The 26,493-nt window shown below is 37.7% G+C and overlaps 1 protein-coding gene across 1 annotated transcript; it reads right to left on the reverse strand.

Moving 5' to 3' along the window:
- Positions 1-237: 237 nt before the first annotated feature.
- Positions 238-21,146, reverse strand: LOC149002286 (hexokinase-3-like). Its single transcript, XM_089136508.1, has 9 exons — positions 20,596-21,146; positions 19,538-19,688; positions 19,274-19,438; positions 8,668-8,742; positions 4,752-4,907; positions 4,544-4,642; positions 4,332-4,459; positions 904-985; positions 238-784 (listed from the first exon to the last, which is right to left on the reverse strand). Exons 1-9 carry the CDS (start codon positions 20,865-20,867, stop codon positions 401-403), a joined length of 1,512 nt encoding a protein of 503 aa, XP_088992634.1. The 5' UTR covers positions 20,868-21,146; the 3' UTR covers positions 238-400.
- Positions 21,147-26,493: the final 5,347 nt, after the last annotated feature.

Here is a 26,493-nt window from a genome sequence, read left to right on the forward strand (position 1 = left end):
AGTTACACACCACTGGTAGAAGAACCGAGCTTTAGAGACTTTCCAAAGCGTCCATCAATTGAAGGAACAAGTGAATGCCCTTCAGGGATTAGCAAACAAGTATATTCAGAGCAAAGGACAGCCTTTACGGTTTTCTCTCCACTTAAATCACACTTCATCTGCCAAAAAACCACATTTCATTCAAAACACCAAAACATGAAGAAAATAATGTGAACTCGAACCTGAATCAATGCTGGATTAAGAACAAAAACATAAAAAATTGTACCCACAGGAACAGTATGTAAACCTTCGGGCTATACACAACACCAATGCTTTTTTATATATATTTGAATGGAATATGGAAAAAGAATTCTACATTTTACATGGAAAAATATATTTTACTTCTATATAAATATATATTTTATAGCAACGTTACATTATCATTAGCCACACTGGAGGATGAATTGGCAGCAGCAAGAAGAGCTGCACCTATTCCAGACCCATCCTCTGTATCTTTGAGTATGACGTGTGGGGCCATTTCCTCCCCTAAGATTTCAGCAACAGCTTCATTTAAGTACTGCCTGAACATATTATAACTTGAATATAGTCCACCCTCAATGACTACAACTGTTCTCATTTTGGTTGATTCACCTACAGCCATGCTTCTTCCGCCGCCACTTCCATCCCTCCCAATTTTCTTCAAGATACCCACAATGCCTGCAGCTGCCAGTCTGGCAGCTCTGCGTGTCACCACATCGCATACTCTCACAATTAGCTTCCTTACTTTCAAAGGAACAGCATCTATCTGTAAAGGAAAACAAAACCGAGGAAACCGCTCATTGTATTTCATATCTAGAATAACCAATGGATCCCATGTCAATCAGAGAAACCAACTCATCCAAATTGAAGCACCTTGCTATTTACCTCGAAAGTATCCTTTAATATTCTGGACACTTCTGTCAAGTCAGGAGAATCATCCTCGTGCATGACAGCCATCAATGGAGTCCTGGATTTGTAAATCAGTAATAGCACAAATGTTAGTACCAGGAAAATTAGATGACTGGAAAGCAAGGTGAACCGAATGAAGTGTGTAAGCCTTGCTCTTGCTCCATAAGAAAATAAAAAGCATTCCAGTGCATGGGGCTCTTGGAGCTGGTAGGGATGGAAAAGGGCAAATGCATACAGCCTCAACCCCCTGATTTGCAGGAGAAGCTATCTCCAATTGTCAAAATCGCAATTAATAGGATACAGATAATATACATGAAGCATCCCAAAAAAAATTTAATTGACAAAGCAACCCCAGGTCCCCAACAGAGAAAAAGGGACATGGACCACTATATGTCTTAGATTAAATATTCATTTTAATAATAGAAATAAATCCATAAAAATAAAAACCACACAATATACATAAAGATGGTTTCACGTATCCAGCATACACAACAAGAAGAAGAAGCCTTGTCACAACTAAATAAGGTCAGCAACATGGATCCTTGCCTTCAAATCAGCTATAGTTGAGGGCATATTAGATAAAAGGCCTATGATGTCCATATAAGGTTATAGAATTCATGTAAAAAGGGTTAGGCTAGGTTCTTTCTTTTATTCAGTTGCCAGCAATCAACCTGGCGCATCAACTCTCCTTTACCCAGGCTCAGGGCTGGCAGCAAACACTGGAATTAGCAAGCATATTATACATTAAAAATGTCTATTCTCATTCCATTGAGGGTCATTTGTTTGGCTAAAAAAAAGATTGGGAAAGAGAAGTTATGGCCCCATATATAATGGAGATACAAAGCAAGAAAGAGAAGGCTATAGTTGTAAACAATGGAATTTCCCATTACATGGGAAACCATACACGAAGCTAGCTCAAAAAAGTTGCACACTACCAAGTTCATGAGTGCCCCTCCCCTCTGCTGTCAATTTCCAAATGGGGTTCCTTAATCTCTTGAAACTGCACTCAGGCACTGTAAGAAGCCTTCAATTTCAACCAACATCGTCATCATCTTAGTCTAGTCACAACTCACAACTTAATGAGGTCGACAACAAGGATCCAATAAGAGAGGCAAATGATTCACACCCATATGAGAGACAAACAGATATCTAAACAAACTCTAGCTTTTCAAACCTTGTTAGCTACACACCGCTTTGTAACTGTCTGACAGTGTGCTCAATGTTGAGTGTGCACATAACAATAACTCTATCTTACGTCATACTAGGAGTAAGGCCTTAACCATGTATTTCATTCACTAGAAACTGCACTCAGCCATTGTTGGGGACACCCCCCCCCCCTCCCCCCAACCCCAACCCCAACCCCAAAAAAAACCAAAAAAACTTCAATAGAAAGAAACCAAGACGGTTTCAACCTTGGAGAAGAGTGGGATGGTTTCAAGTGTCTTCACACTTATGCCTGCCTGTTTTGAAATTTTTGTGGACAAACCATACAATTACGCCGCATTTGCACCCAACTATTTTCCAGTAGATAAACAGGGCCAAGGAGAATATAAAAATATGTTGATCTTACAACAGTCAAACCATATTACAAAGTATGTTGATGATGTCAGAAATAAGTTCACAATGTCATTGATGACATGCTTTACCACAAAGAAGCGGTTTCAAAACTCAAACCAACGACATATGGTCACAAGATCAAACCTTTACTAATGCACCAAAACCCACCCTCTATGACTTACAAGGCATGATAAATAATTGATTGTAGCACCATCAATAACCATGGAGAATAATTTTCTGCAATTGCTTTTCATCTAATGCTTCTGAAGTTGTAAAGAAGAATATATAGGCTCTCATATATTTCGTAAGTTATATTCGATTGGATGGACTTAAATGTCATCACATGATCATATAACGCAAAAAAGAATCAGAAGCTTCTCATGCAATGAGGAGCAATGTCTAGCTTCCCAGTTCCAGTCTCACACAGGGTCAGATATCAGTACTCCCCACGACACATGCATCCGGGAACCAATAAACAATACATAGCAATGTAATAAACCATTACCACAACTCATCTAGAAAAATACTATTGCATTATCCCCAATGGTTCGAATTTCCAGTAAATGGAAGTAGCAACAATGTGGCAAATTTTTGGAAAGTATAAGTTGTCTAAAGTCCACAAATCATAGGCTAAGAGCAAAATAACCATGTACTGTGATGGAGATAAAGATGAAAAACTGAACTATCATGAAAAAGAGTACAGTTCAGGACACCTAAGGTGTCAGTAACAGTCGCTTAGACTGCATCATTGCACCTCACAAACATAACCGTCACACCCAGTTTTTATAACTTCAGAAAGAAAAGGAAGGGCAAGGGATCTTAAACAGAGCTGCAGCCACAGCACCATACAGATACAAATCAAGCAAATGATAAGACTGGGTGGTACCGGAAGGTAAACAATGTCAATGACGTAGGTGACTTTTCTAAATGAGAGCACAGTCATTGAAGAAACCAAGACAGTATCAGTTACGGCCATACGGGCTTAAAATTGTAGGAAGGAACATTTATATAACATTTTGAATGAAACTGATTTCAGACGAAACTTAAAAACAGTTGCAAGAGGATTCCAACCAAACTGAAACCTAAATTGAAATTGGATAAATATTCATACGGGTAAGAGATTCCAATCAATAAATGGCTCAAGAACAGGCTAGATCTCACTCATGATGTATCTCGCTTTTTCAAGACCCTGAGATGAGATGGAAGGCGAGTGTAAAAAAGAAGAGAACTCATATTGGTCGAGTCAAGATCTCAATTCGACATCTTCCTTGAACCAAAATTTCAACCCAAACTAAGGTATTAAAGCTCTCTGACTAGACCGAGTTGAGAATTTTAACTCTATCCCATCAAGAGCTTGCAAGTTCTGCCAGTTTAAGCCTACAAAAATCAAGGCTTCCAAATAAATATGAGAAAGGACAACAGATGGTAAAAGAAACAAGTGGCTTCAATCGATGTATTCATAATGAGTATATAATTTGTACAATAATAGGCCATTCCAGGGTGCATCTCCAGAGTAGCAGTTTCAAACTTGGGGTCCGAAATTGAACTCACATTTGCATTACTATTTTCATGATCTGAGGCCACCATGTTTATAATGCCTGAAACAGGCTGGACAGCAAGTGTTGGTCTCAAAAGAGATTTAAAACCCAATGCGTTTTTTTTATTTTTATATAGGGAAAAAAAACCAACAATTTGGGAGGGGGAAATTATCCCTATTCGCTGCGATCTACTTTTTTTGGCCTAGCAAGGTGGCCACCAAAAACCAAGATCTAGAACCATGGATCCATATAATGAGGGGGGGGGGGGGGAAGAGAATGGAAGTAGTTAATTCCATACATGAACCATACCTTAGGGTGAAAGGCACAGTTAGCCTGAACGAAACATCCCCAAGAACATCAGTCTCCTGTGCCATTCTAAGAATGACCCTCCTTACAATTTCACCAAGATACATTCCTGAAATCATCTTCTCAAATCCCTGAAGCATGAAATCACAAGGCTGTGTTACAGAATCATTGGAGAACACTGCAACAAATAGAATTTATCAAAAGTTGAGACATACCTGATCATTTGGATTATGACTATCAGCATCCAGATCCATATCATATGATGTTCTTGGAAGATGAGATGACCAAAAATTTCCCCATTCCATGTTGATAACCTGACCATAAAAATTGACTTAATATAGAAAGAGAACCAGAAAAAGAGTAGTGCTTCAGAAACAACCAACAAAGAATATTCTAAGATCAATGGAGCCGTAGAAAAGATACCACGCTTCCAGGATTTGTAAGAAAACCTTGACACTTAATAATTGCATCTGTCTGTTCCACATAGCAAGCATTAGTTCCCGTGCCAATAATCACCGCAGCCACAGTATCCTGATCATCATAATACCCAAGAGATAATGTTCCCACAGTATCATTCACCTGCATTCAAAACATTACTAAATTGTCAGGACATCTAGCTAAATACGTATTCATTCAAGCACTGAAAAGCCAAGTTTTACATGTTACTTCATCTAAATCACTAATCAGGACATCTAGCTAAAAGTGTGTTCATTCAAGCACTGAAAAGCCAAACGTTTTACATGTTTACGTCATCCACACATTAAAACCAAGAAAATAAGTCAACTGTTTAACTCAATGCAGTAAGCATAAATGAGGACAACTCAACCAGTCTATCAAATCAAGTACTTGCAAATGACCTATCAAATATTTCAGGTGCGTGCTCATCCTTTAGGGGCACAAATTAGTTCCAAAATAATACATGAAATTGACAATTTAAGCAACTCGGAAACCCTACGTCCAAGGTGCATTCTAGAATTGTACCAAAGATAACTGAGAAGAGACATCACAAGAGGTTTTCTTCAAGAAGAACCAGTCTCTGCTCCCCTTTTTCATTTTGGGGGTGGGGAGGGTTTTTGTCATTGTCGGGCCATTTTCACAGTCAACTGAGGATGCAATTTGGCCGTCAGAAAATAGTCAAACAGTTCCTTATGTGCAAGAAGCAAAGAAAATACCAAAGCTACTGGGTGGTTTCCAGTCCATATTTTCCACCAAAAAAACGAGATGTTCATATGGACGAATCTGCAGATTAAAGACCAATTTTCCGTAATCACATCAATATTTTGCACTTTCGCTGAGGAATGGTGGAATGCATTTCCATGAAAAAAGACAAAGCCTCACAGCAATCAAGAAGTCACAATGATAAGGCCTTGAGGTACTTTGTAGCTCCTATCTGAAGGTTCATATTCAACTGACATGCCCTTTTCAGCCAGAAATACTTTCCACAAAAGCTAAACAATATGCCGCCTATAATTTTACAACCAACCACAGAGATGTCATGAACTCATGATGAGAAGGGGCCAAAATAATCAGCTAGAGCATAAGCAAGACTATGAACACTTCCTAAGAAAGGCTTATGAGATTAAAATAAATAAATAAATAAAAATAAAAAAGTGAAGCAGCAACACACAGGGAATAAAAACTATGATTGGTTAGGAAGTTATCTAGACCAGGAAATTAGACTATAGTGCTTGCTCCCAACAAAGGTAGACACCTTGAAACAGATTCTCTTTTAGTTGTCTCCACAATTATTGAGAAATGGCCAATGAATGTGATTCCTGTAACCTTGAGTCCCTGAGAGCCCTTATGTTTATCTACCCCCCCCCCCCGGCACACACACACACACCCACACAGAGAAAGAAGAGCTAGATTTTAAGTCCTATGGATAGAGAAGAGTTTTCGCACCATTTGTCTATGGACAATAGCTAACAGCATTTTTCTGGAACTCTCTCCGACAGAATCAAAGTAATTTCAGAGTTTAAGAGGAACAAGGCAAGGATGAACCCGTTCGCTACTTGTTTGATGTAGCCTAAGGGTTCAAAAGAAAAAGTTCAACTAACAGCCAATAACAGGATCTGTCAACAACCAACTCAAATGACTATTGTTCAATGTTAAAGAATGATGGTGAAAGATTGAAAGACTGCTTGTGCAATAAGATGGTTAAGATGTTTGTCACTTGAAATGGAGATATTTATTAATTTTGCTGGGTTGAGATGGTTGGGGTATTAAGATTGGGTGTACCAGTTAGGGTCATGGGTGATTTGTTTGGTCATGATTTGGAGAGTGCGTATGGAATAATTTAATAAAAGATTGTTTCAAGTTTAAAACAAATCATATGTGGAGAAGTAGGTTTCTTGAAAAAATACAGGTTTTGAGATTTTCGGGGTGATTTCTAGAGATACACAACAACATAGGTTGTAGTGGTTGGATGGAACTCTAGTGTATGGGGCTGATCCCTAAAGTTTAGGACAGTCCTGATGGTAAGATTGATCTAGGTTTCAATTTTGGGTTTCATGGGATTTTGAAATCCAAAAGAAGTGGGCTAAAACCTTAGATCTTGGGTGATAATTTGGTTTGCACTCTAGATTGGATGAAGGGGATGTATAGGCTGTGACTTGTGACTTGTGAGATAGATTTTCGATGGATTACAATTGTTAGTTTGGACAAGAGAAGGATTTTAATGGCTGGGTTTAGCAAAAATGAAACTAGAAAAAAGAGGGGAAATTAAGTATTGGGGAATTTAGGTAAGAAGAAGAAGAACAGCATATGTTCAGATCAGAACTTACTATTATGGATGAAAAACCAGCAAAATGTCTGATACTTAGAAAATTTACAGCACAAGAAAGAGAGGACTCCTAAAGAGAGGGGAGAGGGAAACCTCAGCACAGCAATAAACAAAACACAAGTCCAGTTTGTTTTAATATTGGACAATTACAACTTTACATGGAAGACTCAGACATGGACTGCTACGCTAAAAACAAAAAACCCAACCACATCCCTAACCTATTAGGTGAACAAACATGACTAGGAAAGTGAGATAATAAAGGAAACAGACTTACAATCGGACTCTAACTAACCACTCATCGTACATTGAGGTGCCTATAAATAGAAATAGTCTCATTGGGATAAGGCACAAAGCGAGTTTCCCAGCTTGTGAGTTCTAGTATTAATATAACTTTCATTATTTCAAAATCTCATGCAATCCTCCTACCTTCTCTTCCCAACTCTCTTGGAGACATTGTAGACTGACTTAGTACTTGTGGAGTGCTAAGTGCTCAAATGGTTAGCTCAGTAGAAGACTAATTCTGTGACACTAAGCTCCTCTAAATCCTTGGATTTCCTCTATATCTTTACTGTTTCTTCTTCTCTCTCTTTCTTTCCTCATCCGCAGTGCCGGGGGGGGGGGTTGTTTAGCAGAAACTGTAAGCAGATTTGTCTCATGGCAGTGGAAGGTCCGATGAATCTGCTGCATGTTAAGATCCATCATCTAAACATTCTAAACAGTCCGTCGCCTTGTTGAGTTTATTAAAAAATAGTTTTGAATTGTGACTCGAGGTACCAACATTAATACCCAACTCCATGTCTATCTTTAGACATTCTCAAACACAGCTCCTCATTCACTGTCAACCACCACTGCTGCTACAAGGCTGTGGCAGCTTTACATTTTTTCAGTAGTTTTTATATGATCACTGCATCTAACCCAGAATTTTTCTCCAAAGTCCAGTTGATTTTGTGAGACTTAGAAGAGGGTGGGGTTGGCAGAGAGGCAGGCGGAAAGCCACCACCAACATGGGTTTTCTCATAATGCCGGAAATCCCACCTCATGGCCTCACTAAACAGCTACAATTTCAAGATTCCAGAAAAGACTTTCTTTTACTACTCATCCACATTTTACTACTCTCCCACCTCTCTCTTCTTCTTCTCCTCCTGCCATTTTGCTGGTTCTCTGGTTTGCTTCTTGTCAAAAGACACAACTAATCAAAAGCAAATGGTAGACAAGCCAATGCTTAAAAGGCTCTGTGTTGCATGTAATGATTGGATATCCAGATCAGTACACAAGTACTCTTAGTGAAAAGTAGACAAGCCAATTCTTAAACTACTAGATTTCATGTAATTGATGATGCACTTCAATATTCATCCATACACAACATGTCATATACATTCCATTGGACATAACACATGGTCATCAAGAAACCCCACAATAAATATAAATAAATAAATAAAAAGGACTCTTTACAGAAGTAATCAAGAAAAGTACAATTAAATGGTTAATAAGACAGTTCACACATATGACAAGTCACCAAAAGCACAGTAAGTGAACCGTCACTAAGTCAGTACTCACCAATGCTGCCACCCTCATATCTAACCCTTTCTTGGCCAATGCTTCCTGTAAACACTCAGAAACATCTTTTCCAACCTGACAGTAAGTAACAGGAAAGATATCACCATCCATAAAACGTTTAACCCTTTAACATCATGCATATACTCATTCTGAGCATTCAACAGTAAGGAACCTAGCAAAGATTTATTGAATATAAGTATTGACAGACTTATCAAATGAGACATCTTTGATGGTTATTTTAATATTTACATTCAACCAAAGGGGGCTTGTACCACCATAAAGGCGTAACAAGCAAAATAACCACCACCAGAAAAATGAGGACTTTCACAGTTCCAAGTTTTAAGTGAGAGATCCAATGGCCAGTGGCCAGTAGAAACCATGAAACATAGATCAGCTGATGGCTTAATGATACTCTCCCACCCTACAATGGTAGTCTTCTTTTTTTTTTTTTTTTTTTTTTTTGGGGGGGGGGGCAGCCCTTAAAATGCTCAGTGTAGTCCAGCTAAAGCAGAGCACAAAAGATCAACCACGGACATGAGGGAAGAGGCTCCTTGACCGTATACAATCAATAGGACAGGTTTTCCAATGTATATAAGAATTAAAGTCATCTACAGTCAATGCTGACAAGGAGAGCAAGACAAAAAGAAATAACTGGAATAACTTTACCGGTGGACTAGTACTTGCTTTGAAGGTGAAAATCTTAGGTCCGCCAAACAACTTCTGCTCTGCACAACCCCCCCCCCCCCCCAAAAATAAAAACAGGGAAAATGAAAGGGTGAAGAATTTGCTCTTGGTGGAACTTCAAGAAGGTAACAATTAAATCACTTTCTTCTTCTCCAACCTGATTTCTTTCCCCTTCCATCTCTCTCATTTCCATCAACGGTGTTAGAACCTGAACCTGCTTTTCCTTCTCAAACTTGATGTAGGTCTGGCACCAAATTGGCCAATTTTGCTTTGAAATCAACTGAGGGTTGATAAACAGGGGTGTTGGGCTTTCATTCAGCAGGTTTACCTAGTCATGGGCCTATTTCTATGAGCCCATAAGTTCAATGTTTAGGCCAAGTACGAAAATAGGTTTTTCTTTTAGTTTAATGATCCAATAATGTAAATTTGCCCAACTTAAGTTGAAAGGGTAGAATAGTCTTTTTATTATGTTTTATTTTAGTTTTAAGAGTCTAAGTCAATCTAGGATATGTCAGGACAATGAGGGATAATGTTATTAATTATAGACACATGATAAAGAGTCATTTCACGTTAGTGAGAAAGAGTCCTATTTGAATTCAAGTTGGTGTGTATGTTGAGTACAACTAAGAAAGTCAGTACTAAGGCTACACATAGAAGACCTCTGCATGTAACAGAACACGGAATTCAGAATGCATTTAATAAAGATGAGTGTTGCTGCCTAAGAGCAAGGTGTCACTAGAGCTTCTCATGAGTGGTGATCTCCATATGATCGCGTAAGCAACCTAGGGTTTTTTTATAGGATTCTCCTTCAACAGACATTACTACTCCATCATCATCTCAGCCATTACTAGACATGAGTTACAGCCTTACAGGTAAGTAACAAGTCAACATTTATCCCATTCTCCTTCCACTCTTTTAAGTTTCTGCTTTGGAAACCCTACCCCATTCAACCACTTCCTCATCATAAACCCAGAATCCACATCTCCTAATCTCTCCATCAGAATTCCACCCCATTGCAAATGTATTATCCTTCTACTCTCTTGCCACTCAATCCCAATCGCAAGCCCTAATCACCCTTCCAAAACCCTAATTCCTTACTATCCTATATTCCCAAATCTTAACCCTAAAACTGTGAAGCCCTAGCCAAGGTACAAATTTGGGTCAAAACCTAAGTTTTGAGCCAGGCAAAAACCGAAATTTTGGTCCAAACCTGGTACCTTTTTTCAACCCTAGGTTTCAGGCCTTATATGACCTCAATTTCATCTAATTTCTTGCTTCCTACCTATTTAAAGGATAATAAACACAATGGAACTAGTATTTTACCCAAAAAAACTCCATTGAAAATCTATCATTCAAGTATACTAACAAATGACTAGTTTCGACAAGTACAAATTGTATTGCATACAGACATAGAATCATTAATATACATGAATTGTCTGATAGAATGGTTACATATACAACAAGTCAACAAAATACAATGACCAACTAGATCAAGTGATGGTGTCTCACCTATATATCATGTATACATGAAAAAAATACATAATTCAAAAAATAGTTTTTAAAATCAAAAAATTAAAATAGTATAAAATAATATAGAAAAAATAAGTTTAGCACCACACAATCATAGATCATAGTCCTAGACTAAACATATATTAATTTCAAGGCAATACAAGATCATTTAAGGCATGAACAAAACAAAAATTAAAAAATGGGAAGTTTGGGACTGTTGGGTATGGGTCATGCTTTACATTCTATTGCTGCCAAAGTTTCCTTTGTAGCTATTGTGGCTTTAGAGGTGTTTGGAGGCAAAAGAGGTGTTTGAAGGTTAAGTTTCGATTTTCGAAAATGCAGTGATTTCGGTCGACATTTCGACTGTTTATTCCATGGCTAGCCGTAGATCCTTAGTGATGCAATATCATACCGGTTCAATCGGTTCTGGTCCAAACCAAAAGAACTCGTCCATTGGGGTTTGGTCCAACAAGAGTTGGACTTAAAACAAGTAGTTTTGATCTTGGTCTTTTATTTGTTTTAGTATTCCTACATAAGAGTGTTCTAGACTTTGGTTAGGGTTCTATTTTTTATTTTGATTTCAACTAGGATTTGTCTTTTATGTCCTTCAAATATATTGTATTAGGATAAAAAAAATTAGATTAAATAGAATGGATTGAGTTATATTTGTGAGACCCTATGTCGCTGGTGCATGAGTGTGAGCACTCCCTTCCCTTTTCCTCCTCTTCCTCTTCTAATTTTTCCCTCCATTACAGCCACCATAACAGCCCTACACCAGGCCTACATCACTTAGAATCCTAACACTAAAACTATAAAACCCTAACCCCATATCCTTAGAACCCTAACTCTAAAACTATAAAAACCTAGTCCTAGGTCCCGAAGCCTAATCCTAAAACCATAGTTCTGAAACTATAAACCCTAACAATATATTTTCAAAAACCTAGCTCCACAATTACAAAGCTTCCTTTCAAGAACCCTACCCCATACCCTTCACAGCCCACCCACGAGCTCTAAAAGTACCAAGTGAAGGCAATTAAAGTCCCCTTTAAACCCTAACCTTAATTCCATATTTGAAAAGTTCAGATCAGCAGTTTGTGATACAAGACAGACACAGAATATATTTGAAGAATCAGTTCAGATTTATAAATCAGAAAAGAAAGCTTAGTTTGAGAGTTCAATCTCCAAGTCAGAATTCTATTTTAGTCCTAAATTGCAACTCAACCCAAGGTTATTCATTGCTGATCATCTAAAGATCTTGGAAGAACTAGCCTTTATACACTTTGAGGCTACATCAACACTCCTTGTCCATTTGCATAAGCTGGAAAACTTCTACAGCCACACCCAGGTCCATCTTTGAGGTTCTGATGAGCACATCAGTCGACAGGTTCGAGTCTACCAGTGACGCCAGCGTGGAGATCATCCCATGACAACATCTATGTGGACGGACAACGAGTTCAGAGGCTATCAGAATGCTAGAGTCCTATGGTTCAACGAGGAGCATTGCCCACAAACAGTTTGTTATTTTCTTTTCTCGAGTCCTAGCGGGTTGGGTATGGTTTGATATTAATTTTTGTTAAATTGATATGTTTTGAGTCCTTGTGGGTTGAGCATGGATTATTGTTAGTCCAATTTGGGTTTGGATTGATGGTCAATTTTTTAATTACATTTTGGCGTTTTCAACTTTGCCTATAATTAGATTTGGGTAGCGAGTTATTTAGGTTTTTTCTCGTGAATTCAGTTGTAGGGTTGGAATGGATTAAATTTTTTGTATTTAAAGCCTTGTATTGTGAATCAGTGGGTGAATTAGATGAATGAAATATTAAATGAAAAGCTTCCCACATTTTTCTCTCTCATGGCGTCTCTCTCTTCTTTCTTCTCACGGCAAGTCTCTTCTTCTATTCTTCTCTCTTCCTTGCGTGAAACAAGTCCCCCACCCCTTTCTTTTTTCTGTCCAACAGCCTTCTTGTTGCCTTTCTCTCCTTCGCCTATCACTATTCTGGGGGGGGGGGGGGGGGGAAATAATTCTGTCCAGCATATTTTACTGCCTTCTTTCTTCTTTTGGTTCTTTATTCCTTTTCTTTCTTTCCTATTCTATCTGGCAGACCTTACTGCTGCATCCTTTCTTTATTTCTTTTTTTTTTTTCCTTTCTGTTCTTCTTTCTTCTATATTTCCTGTTCGGCAGCCTTACTGTAATTTTCCTTTCTTAATATTTCTTTCTATTCTTGTGCTGTTTGTGCCTAGTTCCAACCCCAAGCTCCCTTCCGTCTTCCCTTTCCAGTTGTCCCGTAACTTTTTCCTTGTTCCAATTTTCAGCTCCTCTGTTTTCCTCGTTAGTCGTTACCCATAAATTCTTTTTTTTTTTTTTTTTTTTTTTCCTTTATTCCTTTTGTCTTTCTCTAACCCAATTGCAGCCCATCGGAGCCATCAGGTAAACTTATATCCTAGCCTATATTGCTTTCTTTCCTTTTTCCTTTTTTTCAGGCAGGAGGTTCATGAAGATAAATGTCTAAGGTGTCTTTGCATTTTTCTTTGCTGAACTTCTTGTTAGAATTCTGATCTTGACTAGGATAGCAACTATTCTTGATTAGGAATCTTGATAATCCTGCATTCAGATTAGGGTTACGATGCCATGATCCCTATCCCCTTGTTTCCCTATTATATTCTTGTTTAGTTATGTTCATTAGTTAGGACTGAAATTGTTCTTCCTCTGCTTTAATTGTTTTTATTTGCATGTTTAATCAGATCAGGGCTGCTGCAACCTCTTTCTCCTAACCACCAACCAAGAATTGTTGTCTACCCTAAAAGCCTTGTAGGTCCTCTACTTTCTAGGGCTACGCTACGTCAGGTTCGAACCCTCCTTCACAATGAAAACATTTTCAATTTTTTTTTTGTGCAGCAAATACCCTTTTAATCACTTATTGTGTGCCTTGGCATTAGTTCCTCTACTCATTTCTAAAATAAATAAGAACTAACTATAACTTGCAGCATGCAAATTAGGCTTGAAAAAAAAAGAGGCAACCCCTAGTCATGGGTCTTGGGAGTCTTTGAGGCATCACTTGGCTAGACCGTTGTACTCAGGGGCATTTCAATCCCACTACAATCATGGGCCTGCACCTGTGTGGACTTAATTATGTGGGTGACTGATAGATCAGGTAACAAAAATATCAACACAGAAACATTTTAGGATCCCTTGCTATGTCAAATCAATCCGTGCCAATCCTCATAGAGGTTCAGAGTGGGTCATCTATATATACACAGGGAGACCAAGCCAACCCAAGTGAAAAAAACAAACCCTTTATGGATGGGGAAAAAACACAATTGGCTCTAGAGGTCTTAAGGAAATGCAACCACCTACAGTTCCACCACAAATTAGTCATTTTGACTGTTGCACTAGAAATCCTTCAACACAAAAGACCCAAGAAGATGATATGACTATTGTAGGATCATGCCATATCAAGTAGCTGGTAAGCACGGCACAATGATTTCGATCATGAGAAGAATTTGGTTCCCTATATAGTCAAATTGTGACTATACTTATACAGGGGAATTTGAGTTCCAACTAGAAACACAAGGGCTCATTAAAGAATTGAACACAACAATCAAGTCAAACTATATATGCCACTTGCCTTCAGAAAAGACAAAACTCACTGGCCAAACAACCAACTGAAGAACCAGGTTCTAAAGGAGCAAGAGAACCATAATGTGCAAAAGTTCAAAAAGTAATTGTTTGATTTCATTCAAAAAGCAGTAAAACCAAACCACATCCAGACCTGGATCTTAAAATACGAAGTGATCAAAGAAAATCAGAAGTCCAAGAGATTCCAAAATACAGCAAGTTAACAACACAAGTGACTGTGTCTTTATCTCACCTAGGGATGTAATAAAAAGCCCAAATCTGCATCTGTATACACACCCATAGCCATTTCAAAGGTTACAAATCCTACCCAAACCAATCAGCTATGATATGGTAGTCTCCAATCTAACTGACAAATTATCTCCTCCCCCTCCTCTGTGCTTGTGGATTTCCTGCCAGCTTTTTTTCCTGCCACATTGGCATCCAATAGGGCTGTGCTCTCTCCCCTACCTCTTCTACCTTGCTCGTAAAATCCTCTTTTAGAGCATTCAATTCAAAACCAATCTGCAAACCCTCCAACTTATTATTAACCTTGCCTTTGTCGACAATCTCAAGAACTTCTGTAAAGATGATTCTCCCTCTATTTCTATATCATGCCCTCCCTCTAGCTGTTTGAATCCCTCTTTGGTCTTCGCATCAACCTTCTCAAGTCCAAACTCTCTCTCTTTGGTGCCTCTGATACCCTCTCTTCCTCCCTCCTATAAATCACTGGCTTCTCCCTTGGATCCCTTCCTGTCAAGTACCTTCGTCTCTCTCTAACCGTCACCCATATTCATGCCCACCATTTCACTACCCTTTTTGACCAAATCAATGAAAAGCTTCAGCTCTTGAAAGGGCAACCTCCTATCCCATGTGGTTAGAAACATGTTTGCATCTATTGGGTGGGGATCTTTGCTCTCCCAAAATCTACCAATCATGCCATGGAATTTCTCTTCTGAAGCTTCCTTTGGAAAGGTTATGACCCCTGTAGTTTCTCCACCATACTAACTAGGCTTCCGTCTGTAGACCCAAATTCAAAGGAGGCCTTGGCATCTAGAGGATTAGGGACTACAAAGCATGGTTTGAGATCTCAAGCAAGATTTCGCGTCAGCTCTTGAAGGGCAAACTCCTATCCTACGTGGTTAGAGCCATGTTGCATCCATTGGTGAGGGATCTTTGCTCTCCCAAAATCTACCAATCATGCCATGGAATCTCTCTTCTGTAGCTTCCTTTGGAAGGTCAGGACTCCAATAGTTTCTCCACCATACTAGTTGGGCTTCCATCTATAGACCCAAATTCAGAGGAGGCCTTGGCATCTGGAGGATCAGGGACTACAAGCATGGTTTGAGATATCAGCAAGATCTCATTTTTCTAAGAATGTGAGGTCTCAGAGTTCTCACGACTCTCTTCAGATCTCGAGTTCTCACTAAGATATCTCAGTTGGACCTAGATATGGTCCAACCACACCCTTTTAAGACCCTTATCTCAAACAAGAGAGGTCATTTCTCGACCTCTCTCACTTTCTCTTGCCAAATCTCACCAGAACTCTCAAATTTGTTGAATTTCTTGCGGATTTTAGTCGGATCTTCCATTGCAACTACTCTTAGCACATCTACAATACCAAAGGAAGATCAATCAAGTCCCATTTCAAGTAGATCTTCAACCAAGGCAACATTTTCCCCCACAACAGCTATTAATGGGCCCAAGCCCAAACTACAAAGGAAATCTTGAGGTCTAAAGTAATATAAGGTCTCAACAGGCCTAGGGGTGCTGCCTTTGCAACCCCCCCCCCCCATGTGCGTCAGGGGGAAGGTAGTCGGCAACAAAATGTGAAGCAAGAGCCATACCCAACACTTCTTTTCTGAACTTATGATTTATATTGAATTCACAATGGTTGTATTATTGTATTCTCAAAAAGTCGAGAATATGATGTTCTATTGTACTCATATGGATGGAATTCTATTGCTATTTAAGTTATTTAATGTATCTCATCACTTGCTTCTCATATATCTGTCCTAATGGTTATATATTTCATCTTTTATAACTTTGCACATTCATTCCTACACATTTCAGTTTAAAACTTATGGTCGAGTTAGACTCATACTTAGGGTTGTTTTCTCACAAATCTAAGGCCACCAGTGTGTTTATAAGGCCTAAAATAGGCTGAATACCAACTTTGAGCCCAACCTAGCCCTTAAAACCCCCTGCGATGGGCAGTTGAGTTCACTTAAGTTGGCTAGGGAAAAACCACATCTTGAGCAAGATCTCACCAACTCGAGTGAGATTTCTCTTTTTTGGCTTGGAGAGATGGGTATCGAGAGCGAGTTCTTAAGCCATGCTACAAAGCTATCAATCCCTTCAAGCTCATTAGGAAAATATCATCCAAAAAGAACTTCATTTTGGTCAATTGGGTCTATTCTTACCTCCTCAAGAAAAATTCTATATGGACCATCCCTCCCCAAATCCCTCCAAGACTTGGAAATCTACACTCACCGTCCACACCTTTGCCCTTTCTGCCATTTCTTTCTCCATTGTTGATGGCTCTAACATCTCCTTCTAGCTCAACCCATTGTATCCACTTAGTATATTCATCAATCATGTAGAATCCCCCACCCTTCCTTCATCTCCAGTGGAGTCTAGGATATCCCCTTGATCAAACCCCTAAGCTCGACCAGATTTGGTCCCTACTCCCCTCTCTCCAATGCCCAACCCCTACTCCTTTAGGTTTCCTTTGAGAAAGGCTCTTCTCCTCAATTTTTGCTTGGGAGCAACCTAGTATGCTTTAGAGGCCATATTTCCCCCCCCCCCAAGCATTCACTGCCTTCCAACCCAATTCCTCTGCATTAGCTGAAACATCCAAGCTCCCACTACTACATCTTTTGCCCCAACATCGAAGGGTCTAACCACCTTTTCTTTGGCTGCCCCTTCTCCAGATCCATTTAGACTCATGTCCTTGCTTCTATCCGACCCTGATGTAGATGCCGTCAACCCTTTGGGACTAAGTGCCACTAGCTCACCTCTTCTTTTGGTGGTTATGTTATTGCAGACACAGCAAAAAAGCTACTATTTGGTGTTTTTGTTTCCCGCATTTATTGGAAAGGAACTTCACAGATGGACCCCCAAAGCTCGTTGTGGTTGGCAGAAATGGAAGGCCATCTATAAGGATGTCCACTCCACTCTCTTCTTGCTCCCAAGCCTTTATTAGACCCCCCCCCAAAGGAACAAACAAATTGTTGTTACATGGGGCCTAGACTCTTCTTTTTTAACTTTGAGGCATTGTTAGCCTTTAAATCCCTTGTATCTTTCCCTTTTGGGCTGTTTATGGTATTCCTTTTATGCACCCTTAAAATTATCTAATTAAGTCACCTTATTAGATTATTTTTTTCATACTTCTATAATTCTATTAGTTAAGATGAAGTGATTATTTTCACAGACATTCTACAAAAATAAAAAACAAAAGAACATCAATGAATATTTAAAATAAAATTAAAAATTAAAAAAAATAAAAAGGTTAAGAAAATCAAAGACTAAGAAGAGTAGAATAAAGGGCAGTTGTTGAACCCTAACTTCTCAATGCTAATCCTCATCAGTAAAATGGTAAAGATGTCAAAATGTAGTCGAGAATTTGCATTAGGAGAGCATGTATCAAAAAAAAAAAACAACACTATCTGGAAAATATCTAAATCTGCCCAATAACTAATAGAACATTATCTAAATTCATCCAAATATAACCAAATGTGGATATGGAAATGTCCTGTTATTCTTAACTCGATTTGCTTACATCTCTCTAAACTCACTGCATTGGACATGAACTCTTTATCCACATCTAATTTGCCACCACTAATTTTTGTCCATTGAATTGTTTTATTTTCCTTAGGCAACCCTAATCCATATAAATATTCATAGTTGGTGTCATCACAATGCAACGAAGAAGAGTGCCTGATTAGGTTCAAATAACAAATTTGTGGTTACTATCCAGTGTAGACACCAAAGTTTTCTTTGTTTTGAAAGACTTAACAAGGTAAGGTTCATATGTGATCAAATCACTTTGCAAGCTTATTCAAGAGTTCACACACTTGTGTCTTCCTCTAAAACCCCATAACCCAGTGCTAACAAAACAAATGATCATTTTGGAAGTTAGATATCTATATATATGCACCATCACATCACATGTTTAAAATGGAAAAACTCAATTCTAATCTTAATATGTAAATTACAACAAATTGAAATGACATATCCCCTCAAAAGTATGTTTCTAGTAGTTCACATGGAAAAATTACCCTTTAAGTGATCAATCAAGCATGAAATCTTATCATAGATGGTCACAAATTTAAATATTCATTTTTTCTCTTACTCTATTTTCTTTTCTCCTTTTTTTTTACCTTTTCCCTGAGCTCCTTAAGGAAAAACAAGCATAAAATGAAATTCATTGTTGACGGGCGACAAGAAGAATCTCTTGGTGTAGTCAAACAACATGATGCCATGAAAATTCATCCCTCACAAGAAGCCTAGATTACTTTCTACTTGTAAATTACAAATTTTGCCCATTGGAAATATCACCTGGGGGAATTATTATTATTTTTTTTTTTTTTTTGGGGGGGGGGCCGGGGGGGGGGGGAGGAGGTAGAAGACACTAAACGAAAATGTATTGACAATAAAGATGAAATTTTAGGACCATAACATTGAATGCCAAACATTGCAATATCCAAAGTCAGCACCAGTTAAAAAATTAAATAACTTGCAACAATTCTGGAGCATGTACGAACATTAATTTATTGGCTATAACATCATCCACTTACCATGTCTTCAACATCAAATCCCTTTGTCCATTTAATAAGCAGACCTGAAGAAATAGATAACTGTTTCACAGGAAATGAGAACGTAAAGCCAAGATCTCTCCTTCCATCACCATCTTCGCTTTCAACCAACTCTTTTAATGTTGATGCAATAAAATCAAAGAGTTCCTGCATGCGAGAAACATATCCATTTTTATTGCTTGTGAAAACATGATTACATTTCAAAAGTAGCATCTCAAAAGGTAAACTTAATAGGTATTCCACTACCTCACTTGTACCAGTCATTAAATGTTGAGGAATGGGTTGACGTTTCACATCATGTCCCTTTATTTTTAACTCTTTACCCCCTAGCTGAACCCTCAAGGCTCTAAAATTGGTTCCACCAAGATCAAGCGAATAGTAAGTTCCCTCTTCATTCCTGAACAAAATTTGTACAAATCATTTGACTCATCGATTAACCAATGTGGACATATAAACACAAAACAGGAGTGTACGAATATCGGTAAAAAAACAGCAATAAAAGCAAAGGAGATATATAGTTTATTAAACCAATGCAGTACAAGAATCTAGAAGTATATGACAAGATCCTAAATGTCTACACAAGTGACAAATCGTCTTTGATCATTTGCTTCAAGTCAACAAAACAGTATAACATACAGCAGAGACTTGCAGTAGGTGAGACCAGGAAATTCGCAAGAGGTACATTGTTTCTGTACAGTGAACACATAACGAACAATACATAAAGCGAGGATAAAAGTAAATTCATAATCCCATTTGAAGAAAAAAAGGAAAAAAAAGGAACAAGAGAATCCAGAAAGAATAGCACCATAAGCAAATGCAACAGTAAAATGCATAAAAGGAATGAAGGAAGGGGGAAAAAAAACTGTACTCCAAATCCAACAACAACCATAAAGGCAGTGAAGCAACATCCTGAAAGACCTTCATATTAAAAAGATAATAGCCTGCTAAGATCAACAGCAACTCCACAAGCAATATCAATAAATTCTTGATAAACTAAATATTTTCTTAAAACCGTATGAGGCTCGTACCAACATCTCAGGGAGCGAGGGGAAAGCACCAGGAATGTAAAACCTTAATGAAGAAACACTATAAACCACTAAAGAACCAACACTATCAGAACCCCAGGAAAGAAGAAATTTTAATACCCAAAAAGAAATATTTGATAAAGTATTAAGCGGAACGGGAACGGAGAAGAACAATGAAAATAAGTAAGCCAGACCATTCGTTAAATCTTCTCATCTCCATGTCCAGAACGAAACCCACAAATCAGAAATCCAGGCAAGAGAGAAAAACTAACTCATTACCCATCTGGGAGTTTATTGACGTGGGTGAGAAGCATCTTGAGCTTACTTCCACCTTCAGATGCCAATCCCGCGTGCATCTCAATAGCCATCGCATCAACTATCTGCCTCAACCTCCCTATCGCCGTCGAACATCCTTCCTCTAGTTCCCTCAATACACCAATCACACGATTCCACTTCTGTGTACTCTTCACTCTTCGACTCACCAGTATAGCAGCGATCGCACACGACGCCACTGCACAACTCACTGCCACACAAAAACCTACCTTCCCCATATCTTTCTGCAACTCTTTCACACTCACTCACCCCACTCACGTCATCAGAAAGAAAAGACAATATAATACTCCACCCCCTCGCCGTCTTCTTCACTTCAACTGAGACCAACCGGACCGGTTTTTCAGACGATAAACTCAGAGAGCCGTGTAAAGAAGTCCGGTGACGGCCAACTGTTCGACTAAATGCCGGAAAGAATTGTCCTTTTGCCGAGAAAAAACAGAGAACGAAGAAGAGAAGGGTGAAAGAGGAAGACGAAGAGTTCTTCGGTGGCCTTTATGTAGTGTTGGAAAGGAAACTGCCGTTTGCATATTTTAAATTCGAAATGACTGATTTGCCTTTGATTCTATTTCTAAATTCCTGATTTGTTACCGTTCTCCCCTGTCTCTATCTATTTGTTAAAATGGTCCGGATCAGTCTCATGGTGGCTATTGACTAATGTCGGTTTAAGCATAGATAAGCAATCTTGTGACCGAAGGTCGTTTGACAGTTTGACCCCTTAAATTAATTAAACTACGATTTTGCCACTAGCAGCAATAATTTTCTTTGAGGTATAAGTGTATAACAATAATTTAGGTCATAAATGTTGTAAAACTACACTTGATTAGATAGGTTTTTTTTTTTAACCACTAATCAAATTATGAACTTCAAATTTTAAATTAATTTATTTTTCAAGAATAGACAAATATCCTTTGTATAAAAATTATCCCCACTAGCCAAGTGGTTACATCCATGCATATACTTGTAGCAAAAATAATGAAGTTGTGTAAAATTATAATCAAGGTTTAAGACATAGGTGGTTTTGGGAGACATATTATTTTGTATCAAGTATTATATTATACTAGTTTGTGAATTTTAGTATAATAGAGACGTATGAATATATATATTTATTATTCAATATAAATATGGATCATAATACGAGATACCTTAAACTCCTTTTTTTTTTTTAGATAAGAGTGGGATACTTTAAAAACTTTGATTATAAGTAATAATTAATTTATGTTATAGAATGGAAACATTCTTTAACACGTTTGGAGTTTAACGTGTTTGATAAGGGTAGTCTAGTAATTTGACTAGCTAGGTAAGGGACCCTAGGGTTATTAGTCCAAGGGGGAGTTTAAAATTTGAGTATTTGGTCAACTAATAAAAAGCGAAAGCTATTGAGTACCTATATGGTATTAAAGGAAAAGATAAGGACAGTAGAAGTCAAAAGAATAAATGGAGAGGAAAAAATTTTATTACTTTACATGTGTTGATGAATTGCTATTATATTCGAGACAGCGCGGCTACTGTTCTCGACAGGCGAACGGCGACGGTAGCGGCGTATACTCCAGTCGTACTTGCCAGCTGTACTCCGCTACTTCCAGCTAAGCAATAAAATCCACCGTACGATCTAACTTTTTTGCTTTTCCCTAGAGATCTCATTTTACTTTCTTTCTTTTTTTTCCTATAATTGAAAATGCCAAAAAAGAAATCAGATATTTATTTCTGATCACGTGTCGTAAATGCCCTCCCAACGAGAAAAAGGTTTAAAAGAGAGGAACCAAACGACCCATCCAGCTGGCAACGACAATTTCATTTTCTCGGTCATGCGGAATCTACAACACGTGGTGATCGATCTGAGCCGTTGAATGTACAAGTGGTCGTGCCTTTAAGTTTAGCCGTAGGATCGAGGTCTTTGAATTGGGTTGTCAATGTGGTTGACTCTTCTATTAGAATTCTGGAATATTCTTTTGAAAACACAAGCATGAACTAGCTGGACCGGAATGAAATCAGAATCTTAAATATGAACCGGGTTTGCAATTGATCAGAATAAACCGAATCATCTAATAAATTTTATACAATATGAAAACATGAAAAAATTATACAAATATTATCTTATAATACGTCAATAAATTATAATTCATATAATATAGTATGGGGAAGAGATATAGACATGGTTGTACTTTCTATATTGGATGGACATGAACATGTATAAGAAACGATTTTTTTATCTTTTTCCAAATGTTGAAAATACATAATTTTGTACTATGTACGAATCAAAAGTTTTCAATAAAGTAAGACTACATACAAATCAAAAGTGATTCAATGTTGAAATCCAACGCAAAATTTGAACCAACCCAAGTAGATCATCCAACCATACCATGGATTGACTTCTAAAATGGCATGAGAGAGACTTCCACTGGAAATAGTATATGACATGTGAAAAAGATGTGGCATGCTTAAGAAGAGTAGTGTTACCTAATTTAAAACTAAAAAAAAACTTTGTTTTGTTGCTTTTTTTATTTTTATTAAAATAAGCTTTAAAAAAATGATTCTCATAGATGGGTTACCACAAAAATAACTAAGATTAAATCCTACTAGTCATGGTCCCCATGCTAAATTTATAGGGTAATATCAAATCAATTGGATTAAGCTAATTGGACGATATTAACATCATAAGTAACTTTTGACTCATATTTTTATCTTATTTTTTTCCACAAAATTTAGTCAATTGATGATAGTAACGATGACTATGACGACTAAAGTGTAAACTAATAGAATCCTAAGTCATTTAATTAAGCATCAACCAGTGAAATCTAATCATACATCAAGAATATTCATGAAAGTATCTATGTCCATCATGGTGACTCAATAAAAAACTTTTTTAATTAAATTTTGACTTAATTTTTTTCTTTTTTGAAATTCGAGATAATCACATCATTTAAAAGTTACAAAGAACAAATCTCATCCATTATGATGTAAGAGCAAGTTATGAAAAACTTCTTTTAAGGGTAAAAGCCTTTTTGAATATTCCACTTTATGTGTTAATTTTGGTTGAAAAGGCATGAGAATGTTAACTAATTTAATGTTTACATTACCATAAAAAGAAAAACTACCCTTATGCAAATGCTTTGGGAGTGGGTAAAGAATGAAAAAAGGAACTAGGAAACATATAAGAAAATGAAAAAGGAAATGCTTTCCTTCAATATTTGTTATAAAGTAGGTTTTGCTACAGGAGCTTGGGAGGTTGAGGTGTCCGTTATATTTGGTTTTTTTTTTTCTTTCTTAGACTTGTATCTTCATGGGTAGCTAAGTTTGAACCATCAAAAAGAATATTGGGTTAATATAAAGTTGGACCCCTTTCCTTTTCTACTAATGGTCAATTATGGATAAGATTTGGGGCTAGTTGGGTGGGGAAGATCAGGCTCCAACACAATCTTAAACTCTTTTGACCAGACAGTCAAACCAAATACTAAACCAAACCATACCATCTTAATGTCACTTAAATCTTGATTTCAAAACCTAATCTAATTGAATAAAATACATGCACCTTCTTATAAGTTTGCTATTATTCTCCCCTCCCTATATAAAATTATGATTCCAAAAAAAGGGAAGTTTCCAAGTGTCACCCATCGAGTTATTTCCTAAAATTAATGACACTCCTTGAGTTACTCAACCCTATAGGGAAAAAATATATAAGTGACATCCATTGCCATTAGGAAATCAAAGTTAAGCGCGAAATTTTGCCTGTTTGCTACCTGGCAAACCAGGCAAACCGGTGAAATTTTGCATTTAACTTTGATTTCCTAATGGCAATGGATGTCACTTATATATTTAAACTGGCGAAATTTCGGGCTTGATTTCGGCAAATTCAACCCCCATTTTGGGGAGTATTTTTGGTCATTTTGGACCCAAATTTGGTGTCTACACTAATTTGATGCCAATAAATACAGGGGAGTGCAGGTATTTCCTAAAACCTCGCCCAAATTGGTGTTCTCGATCGGCACATACCTATTAAGAAACAATCTCAATGGGAAAAATTGTTGAATTATTTCATATGAGAGAACCTCAAATGTATAGGCAGCATACATCCCATGCTGTTAGGTAACTATGAACAATAAAAGAAATATATAAAACATAGAAATACAATACATGAAAATGTTTGTATGGAAATATAATACATGGAAATGTTTGTATGGAAATGATTTACTATAGAAACCTAATCAAGCCAAAGCCAAATTAGGATATTGATGAAATGGAAGGATGTTTAACCAAAAAAAAAAAGATGAAATGGAAGGATGAGATGGTATGGAAAGAATTTAAATGTAAAGAATGATGAATGGAAGGAATTCAAATGAGATGATGAAATGATATGGAAAGAATTCAAATTAGAGACAATTAGGGAAAGGATGAGAAATCATCCTTATCACGCCTAATACTCCCCCTCAAGTTGGAGAGTGAATGTCAAGAACTCCCAACTTGCCTCTATGACTGAGAAATAAATCTTTTCCAAGGGCCTTGGTGAAAATGTGCAACTTGAGCAGCACTAGTGGTGAAGGTGGGTTGAATAAGACCATGTCGAACCTGATCACGAACCACATGACAATCAATCTCAATGTGCTTGGTGCGCTCGTGAAAGACTGGGTTCGCAGCAATATGTAAAGCAGCTTGATTGTCACAAAATAAAGGTATTGGTCGAGGGACCATGACGCCAAGATCTTTTAGCAATGTAACTTAACCACATGAGTTCACAAGTAGTGACAGCCATAGCATGATATTCAGCCTCAGCAGATGAGCGGGACACAGTAGCTTGTTTTTTAGATTTCCAAGATAAAGGGCTAGAACCAAGAAACACACAATATCCAGTGGTAGATCTTCGAGTCATAGGGCAACTTGCCCAATCTGAGTCACAATAAGCACGAAGAGATAACTCACTATTAGCAGATAAAAGAATCCCTTGTTCTGGAGTGCCATGGAGGTAACGAAGTAAACGATTAGCAGCATCCATATGAGGTTTACGAGGCTCATGCATGAATTGACTAAGAACATTCACAGTGTGAACAATATCTGGACGAGTAATTGTGAGATAAATAAGTCTTCCCAATAACCGACGGTATGGTGTTGGATCAAGTAAGGGATCACCATCAGAAGTAGTTAACTTGAGGTGTTGTTCTATTGGAAATTGAGTCGAATTAGCACCTGTGAAACCAACATCAGTTAAGATGTCCAATGTGTATTTTCATTGGTTGATGAAAATACCTTTCTTGGAACGTGCCACCTCGAGACCAAGGAAATATTTAAGTAATCCAAGATCTTTAATTCGGAAACGTTGTTGAAGAAGTGATTTTAAGTTGGAAATCACAGTTGTGTCAGACCCAACAATTAAAATGTCATCAACATAAACAAGTACAAAGGTAGATGAAGACTCTATAAGTAGAGAAATAGAGAGTAATCTGCCTTAGATTATGTATATCCAATATCAATAAGGGCACCAGAAAGCTTGGAAAACCAATTACGGGATGCCTGCTTAAGCCCATATAATGATTTGTGCAAGCAACAAACCAATTTCTCCCCCTTTCGATGATAACCAGGTGGAAGTGTCATATATACCTCTTCATCAAGATCGCCATGGAGAAAAGCATTGTTCACATCCAATTGATGCAAGGACCATCCTTTGATGGCAGCAATGGCAAGAAGTGTTCTGATAGTAACCAACTTAGCAACTTGGGCAAATGTCTCATGGTAATCAACCCCCTCAATTTGAGTATAACCCTTTGCCACCAAACGCGCTTTATAGCACTCAATTGACCCATCTGAATGCCGTTTAATTTACACGACTGTATATGGGTAAAATTATAATTCTAT

This window comes from Hakea prostrata, chromosome 10, assembly GCF_041222555.1.
Source record: "Hakea prostrata isolate BN-2017 chromosome 10, UWA_Hpros_2, whole genome shotgun sequence".
Classification (NCBI taxonomy): Eukaryota; Viridiplantae; Streptophyta; class Magnoliopsida; order Proteales; family Proteaceae; genus Hakea; species Hakea prostrata.